Source organism: Lactuca virosa, chromosome 8 (assembly GCF_052849685.1).
Source record: "Lactuca virosa cultivar CGN04683 chromosome 8, Lactuca_virosa_CGN04683_v6, whole genome shotgun sequence".
NCBI lineage: Eukaryota > Viridiplantae > Streptophyta > Magnoliopsida > Asterales > Asteraceae > Lactuca > Lactuca virosa.
In genome coordinates this window covers 146,733,928-146,742,245 of record NC_136433.1, presented here as the reverse complement: position 1 = coordinate 146,742,245, position 8,318 = coordinate 146,733,928, and the positions used below count along the sequence as shown (strand labels likewise).

General features: G+C 32.3%; 1 protein-coding gene across 1 annotated transcript; it reads left to right on the top strand.

Moving 5' to 3' along the window:
* The first annotated feature begins 6,768 nt into the window (after positions 1–6,768).
* Positions 6,769–7,996, top strand: LOC145128339 (putative xyloglucan endotransglucosylase/hydrolase protein 23). The gene is made up of 3 exons (XM_079063145.1): positions 6,769–7,077; positions 7,181–7,374; positions 7,481–7,996. The coding sequence occupies exons 1-3, from the start codon at positions 6,799–6,801 to the stop codon at positions 7,863–7,865; spliced, it is 858 nt and encodes a 285-aa protein (XP_078919271.1). The 5' UTR covers positions 6,769–6,798; the 3' UTR covers positions 7,866–7,996.
* Positions 7,997–8,318: the final 322 nt, after the last annotated feature.

The window sequence follows — 8,318 nt, the reverse complement described above, 5'->3', positions numbered from 1 at the left end:
TTTGTACAAAAAGCTTTGTATCTTGTATCTCTTAAAATTCAAGATATGACTAATATGCTTTATATATAGTATACATACACTAGATGTGTGCTCGCGCAAAACAGCGGCGATAAATAGTTTTTTGGGCGAATAGTTTTCTTACGGGAAAATAATTATTAAAGTTTTTTATAGTTATTATGTAATAAGAAAAATTACCACTTTTAATTAAGATATTTATGTTTAGAACTTATATTTATATTGTATGTTTATACATTTGATGTAAAATAATTATTATCGGCATCTAGTTTAAGAAATGTAAATTAACTTATATTGATGGATTTAATATTTTAAAATTGTTATTTTGCTCCAAATTAATTTTTTAATAACCTTCCTTAATTCAAGTCTTTAAAGTTTTGGCAAGTATTAATGGTTTTGTTATGCATCATTGATTTGTACAAAAAGCTTTGTATCTTGTATCTCTTAAAATTCAAGATATGACTAATATGCTTTATATAAGATATAAGATATAAGATATAAGATATATATATATATATATATATATATATATATATATATATATATATATATATATATATATATATATATATGTTGTAAATAATTGGTGGTGTTGTAAATAATTGGTGGATGACATAATAATTGGTGCACGGTAAATTTGTAAACATTTCTAACTAGTTACATTTATATGTTAGTAAAATTTGTAGTATAAATACCCCTCCATTGTAAAGAATGAGACACACCAAAAGTTATAAGAGATATAACTTTCATATTCTCTCAAAATATTCTTTCTTCTCAATTAAAGTTCTTATCAAAGTTTACTAGTTTGGTTTGATTTATAGTTACATTAATTACGCTTAATTCATAACACGTTATCATCACGAAAGCTCTAATCAAGGTTATTAAGCAAGTGGAAAATCACATCTATCTTAATCAAGGTATGTATTACTTATTAAAAACACTATTAATTATAAAAACCTCAATCATATTAAAATAATAATAATACTAATGAATTAATGAAACTTATACATTATGGACTAGTAACAATTTTTATTTCTGATACTAACATTTCTTTATGTATTCTAATTTTTATACTAACATTTATATTATGCAACTAATTTTTATTTATGCAAACTAACATTTACATTATGCAACTAACTTTTATATATGCATACTAACATTTATATTATGCTACTAACTTTTATTTGTGCATACTAACATTTAAATTATATTTATTTATAAATGTCAATGTTTATTTATATTTTAGATACTCTTCATAATTTTATTTAAACATTTAGTAATATTTATTTATGTTTCTAATTAGTAAAGTTATGTATTAGTTATAAGTCTTATTACATGATTTATAAAATACATATACACATATACACAACGAGAATATATATGCAACGGTTATAAACAGCAAAAACAACGGCTATATTTTTTTTTACCATAAATAAACATCTTTACCCTGCTTATTTTACCCACAACAAAATTTTCTCTCTTGTATCAAATAAATCAATTTCAAGAAATCAAGCTTCAAGATGATTCATCCTTTTGTGATAATCATGACTATAATAGTCATGTTACTTTTCATCCCAATCCTTAACATCGAAGATAATATGGAATTTCATCTACTTTTAGGCTTGTATGCAATGTTAGCTTTACCGCTTCTTTTTTGTGTAATATTTATTGAAATAAATGGATTTTAATTTTAATTTTTAATTTGTTTAAAATTTATAGTTACATTATGTCCAACATTGCAAAGCTCGAGTTTGCAGCACTTGAAGTTAGTGGGAAAAACTATGTGCCATGGATGATAGATGTAAAAATGTATCTTGAATCCATGGGTATCTCGAATACTATATATGAATTTAATAATTGCTTGGCACAAGACAAAGCAAAAGCACAAGTTTTCCTTCGTAAGCATATTGATGAAATGTTGAGATTTGAATATCCTGATGTTACTGATCCAAGTATTATCGAGGGCGAGGCCGTGGCTATTTTAATCGAAACCAAAGCCATAATCAGAACCATAATTCTGGTCGTGGACAAGGTAATAATCGTGGTCGTGGCCAGAAAAGAAATAATTACCAATATTCACAAAGAAACAATGTCCACACACAAGATAAGGCCAAAGTGGCAAGGCATGACACTGGGACATCACAAAAATCTGATGGTTCATGTTATAGATGTGGTAGCACAGGCCATTGGTCAAGGACCTGTCGCACACCTGCACATCTTTGTCAACTTTATCAAGAGTCCATTAAAGGAAAAGGAAAAGAAGCAAACCTCAATGATAATGTTGAATTCACTCTGTTAAATGTTGCTGATTTCTGTAATGACATGGAAGACATAAACTAAAAAAAAATCTATTATTGTTCTAGTAAAACTGTTTTTTCCTTCGTTTGTTTTTCATGTAATGTATTTCCTACAATAAATGAGCTTTCTTTTTAATAATGATTATGATTATGTTTATTCACTTATTATTCCTTTTATATGTGAAGTTTAATATGAGTCCAACTGGAGCACAACACCAAGAAAAGATTGGATATCTTTGTATAGCAGATAGTGGTAGTACACATACTATTCTGAAATCAAAGAAATATTTTTCAGAATTAGTACCAACAAAAACAGTCATACATACAATATCAGGTCCTGCAGACTTGATAGAGGGAACCGGGAAAGCCCATTTTATATTACCAAATGGTACAGGCTTTTGTATAGAAAATGCCTTATTTTCTCCAAAGTCTAATAGAAACTTATTAAGTTTCAATGACATGTATTTCAAAGGTTATGACACAAAAACTGTGACCATTGAAAATAAGAAATATATGTATATTATAGACAAAAACCATGTGCTTGAAAAACTACCAACACTTGATTCTGGTCTGCATTATACATATATACATATGATTGAATCAAATATGGTAGTAGAAGGAAAACATTGTGATCCTGGGACATTCAATTTATGGCATGATAGGTTGGGCCACCCAGGATTAACAATGATGCGAAGGATAATTGAGAATACACACGAGCATCCATTGAAGGACCAAAAGTTTCCTCAATCCAATAGCATAAAACCATGTGCATCTTGTTCCCTTGGAAAGTTAATTATAAAACATTCTCCAATGAAAGTTGAAAGGGAGTCACCTAGATTTCTAGAAAGAAATCAAGGTGATATATGTGGACCGATTCACCCACCATCTGGACCATTTAGATACTTTATGGTCTTAATACATGCATCCAACAAATGGTCTCATGTTTTCCTATTATCAACTCGTAATATGGCATTTGCAAAGTTTCTTGCCCAAATTATTAAATTAAGGGCACATTTCCCTGATTATACTATCAAAAGAGTGAGACTTGATAATGCTAGTGAATTTACTTCACAAGCATTTAATGACTATTGTATGTCTGTAGGAATTGTTGTTGAGCATCCAGTTGCTCATGTACACACACAAAATGGTTTAGCTGAATCACTGATTAAACGTCTCCAGCTAATAGCTAGACCATTGATAATGAGGACCAAACTTCCTGTTTCTGTTTGGGGCCATGCAATCTTACATGCTGGATCATTGATACGCATGAGACCAAGTTCATATCATGTATATTCTCCACTACAACTTGCTTTCGGTCAAGAGCCAAATATATCCCATTTGAGAATTTTTGGGTGTGCAGTATATGTCCCTATTGCACCACCTCAACGGACAAAAATGGGTCCTCAAAGAAGGTTGGGAATATATGTTGGTTATGAGTCAGTCTCTATTATAAGATATCTTGAACCATTAACAGGTGATATTTTCACAGCACGCCTAGCAGATTGTCAATTTGATGAGGCAAATTTCCCATCATTAGGTGGAGAAAAGAAGATTCTGGAAAAGATGTGTCATGGCATGAGCCTAATTTATCATATCTTGACCCTCGCACAAAGCAATGTGACATGGAAGTTCAAAAGATAATGCATTTCCAAGAAATGGCAAATCAATTACCTGATGCATTTACTGACACAAAAAGGGTGACTAAATCATATATACCAGCTGTCAATGTTCCAGCTCGAATTGACATTCCACATGGACAATCTGATGATAAAGTCACTCAAGAGTCTAAAACACGCCTGAAGCGTGGAAGGCCATTTGGTTCTAAGGATAAGAACCCACGAAAAAGAAGAGGAGCAGAAAATGCACTAGATCACGATGAAAGTGTTCCTGGAGAAACACGAATTATTCAAATTCCCCCAGGAAAGGAGGATAATGCATTAAATTATGGTCAGACAAATAGAATATGTGACTAAAATGAAACTGACAATATAGGTGCAATATTTTCTTATTCAGTTGCATGTGATATTATGAATGATGATCCCGAACCACAATATGTCATTGAATGTCAAAGAAGAAATGATTGGGCTAAATGGAAGGAAGCTATGCAAGTTGAATTAAATTCTCTTAACAAGAGAAAGGTTTTTGGGAACATTATCCTCACACCTGAAGTTGTGAAACCATTAGGATATAGATGGATCTTCGTACGAAAAAGAAACGAGAAAGACGAAATTGTAAGATACAAGGCCAGGCTTGTTGCTCAAGGTTTCTCTCAAAGACCTGGAATTGATTATGAACAAACTTATTCACCGGTAATGGATGCAACCACTTTCAGATATTTAATCAGCTTGGCAGTATCTAAAAATTTAGAGATGCGTCTTATGGATGTTGTTACAGCTTACTTGTATGGATCACTTGATAGTGATATCTATATGAAAATCCCTGAAGGATTTAAAATGCCTGAAGCGTTAAGTGCAAAACCCAAAGAAATGTATTCTATAAAATTACAAAGATCTTTGTATGGGTTAAAGCAATCTGGGCGCATGTGGTACAATCGTTTAAGCGATTATTTGACAAGTAAAGGTTATAAAAATAACACTATTTGTCCATGTGTATTTATTAAGAAAACAACATCTGGATATGTGATCATAACAGTCTATGTTGATGATCTAAACATCATTGGAACGAATAAAGAAATCCTTGAAGTGATTGAACTTTTAAAGAAAGAATTTGAAATGAAAGATCTTGGAAAAACCAAATATTGTCTTGGTTTACAGATTGAGCATATGCCTAACGGAATACTTGTGCATCAATCAAATTACACAGAAAGAGTCTTGAAACGTTTCAATATGGAAAATGCAAATCCTTTAAGCACTCCAATGGTTGTTAGATAATTAAATATTGACAAGGATCCATTTCGTCCATGTGAAGAAAATGAAGAAATCCTTGGTTCAGAAGTACCATATCTAAATGCAATTGGAGCTCTTATGTATCTTACCAATTGTACTAGACCTGACATTTCTTTCGCTGTAAACTTGCTAGCAAGATTTAGTTCAGCCCCAACAAAAAGACATTGGAATGGAATCAAACATATTTTTCGATACCTTCGAGGAACTAGTGATTTAGGGTTATTTTACCCTAACAATTCAAAACAAGGCTTGATTGGTTATGCAGATGCAGGTTATTTGTCTGATCCTCATAAAGCTAGATCTCAAACTAGATATGTATTCATGAATGGAGGTACTGCAATTTCCTGGCGTTCTCAAAAGCAAACACTTGTTGCCACATCCTCAAATCATGCTGAAGTAATTGCACTAAATGAAGCTAGTAGAGAATGTACATGGTTAAGATCGATGACACAACTAGTTTTAACTTCATGTGGACTTGAAAAAGATATATGTCCAACTTTAATTTATGAAGATAACTCAGCATGTGTCACTCAAATGAAAGAGGGATATATCAAGAGCGACAGGACAAAACATATACCTCCAAAGTTTTTTGAGTACACTCAAGAGCTTATAAAGAACCATCAAGTTGAAATCAAATATGTTCAATCCAGTAACAATGCAGCAGACCTTTTTACGAAGGCACTTCCTACTGCAATCTTCAGGAAACATGTCCATGGCATCGGAATGCGACATGTGCATAGAATATAATGTGACAAATGTCTAAATAAGGGGGAGTCAACTATACACTGCACTCTTTTTTCCCTTCGCTAAAGTTTTTTTCCCACTGAGTTTTCTTTAGCAAGGTTTTTAATGAGGCAGTATGTCAAAGTTGAACGCTAAAATGATGTCATCCAAGGGGGAGTGTTGTAAATAATTGGTGGATGACATAATAATTGATGCATGATAAATTTGTCAACAATTACTAACTAGTTACAATTATATGTTAGTAAAATTTGTAGTATAAATACCTTTCCATTATAAAGAATGAGACACACCAAAAGTTATAAGAGATATAACTTTCATATTCTCTCTAAATATTCTTTCTTCTCAATTAAAGTTTTTATCAAAGTTTAGTAGTTTGGTTTGATTTATAGTTACATTAATTACGTTTAATTCATAACAATATATATATATATATATATATATATATATATATATATATATATATTGTATTTTTTCTATTAATATTATTATTTTGTTTTTGAGAAATAACCAAAAAAAAATTATTTTAAAACCGCGTGAAAGCCATATTTCTTATAGTATTGATGGATTCGATGTTCAAGTGACCTACACCATTCGTCACTAATATTATTTGGTCTGGAATAACAAAAGTGCACCATCTCCCTACTACGTCAAAATACTATTCCCCCACATACCAGCTGTTTTACAACCAATATCATCTCACCAACTTAAAGATTACTTAGGTCACCTTCCTCCTCATCTTCCCTTAAACTTTCGAACACCCTATAAATACAGCAACCTTCACTTCTTCTATCTTCACATCCACTTAACCAAACAAAGAAACGCAAACTTTTCTGAAAATGGGGTTTTCTTCTTCTTCCTCAGGGCTTCCAGGTTTCTATCTGGTGCTCCTATTTCTTGTGGGCACTTCAATTGTCTCCGCCGATTTCTACAATGAGTTTGATATCACTTGGGGTAACGGCCGTGGTAAAATACTCAATGGTGACCTCTTAACGCTCTCCCTTGATAATTCATCTGGCTCCGGCTTTGAATCCAGAAATGAATATATGTTTGGAAAAATCGATATGCAGCTCAAGCTTGTAGCTGGAAACTCTGCTGGCACTGTCACTGCCTACTATGTAAGTTACTTTTTAAGTTTTATCTCTTGGGGAGTTTTACTATTTGTAAAAACGAGAAGCAAAAAAATATACTAAACATGGTTTTTTTGTGATTGTATTGCAGTTGTCTTCGAAGGGGTCAAACTGGGATGAGATCGACTTCGAGTTCTTGGGTAATTTGAGTGGTGATCCTTACATTCTACATACAAATGTATTTAGCCAAGGAAAAGGGAATAGAGAGCAGCAATTCTACCTTTGGTTCGACCCCACTGCTGACTTCCACACCTATTCTATCCTCTGGAATCCTAAAAGCATCGTGTAAGTATCGTATGTTTATACTATACATATAATAAGCCATTAAGCTATCCTGGTTCGTTGTTCTATTATTCAATCTTTTATTGATGTTCCTTTTTCGATTTTTCAGATTTTCTGTTGATGGAACACCCATTAGGGAGTTCAAGAACGCTGAATCGATTGGGGTACCGTTTCCAAAAGATCAACCTATGAGAATACACTCTAGTTTATGGAATGCTGATGATTGGGCGACCAGGGGTGGGCTTGTGAAGACTGATTGGAGTAAAGCTCCCTTCACTGCTTCATATAGAAACTTTAAGGCCGATGCTTGTGTTGTGTCATCTGGGAAATCATCTTGCGGTGGCTCTGACAACCCGGCATGGCTATCAGAGGAGTTGGATAATACGAAGCAGGAGAGACTAAGATGGGCACAAAAGAATTACATGATCTATAACTACTGCTCGGATTCCAAGAGATTTCCTCAAGGATTTCCCCCCGAGTGCAAATCGGCATAAGGAGAGTTGAATTTATACATATTAATTTTTCTGTTGTAATTAATATTTATATTCGGAAATTGAATTCATAATATTTTTGCATGTCAACAATGAATAAACAAAACAATATTGGAATTTGCACCACGGTTGAAGTCTTGTTGTTACCATTCATAAGTGTGATTTAAATTTTAGTGTACTTTTATTTGATATCCTCCATTTAGGTTCTTGCGTTGATAATAAGCTGGAGTGTTATTCTAAATTAACTATATATTTCTACGACTTTACGTTATCACAAAAGTAAAGTAACTAAATATTGTACTTGTCATTTAAAATTTAAAATTAGTAGGAGGACTGTTAGGGGGAAAAATAGAAGGATATTTAATTTTTCTTAAATTAAGTTAAATCCGTTTAGTGACATCTTAAATGTGAAAAGCTACATATATTATTGATCAAACAATGTTGGAACCATCGGTG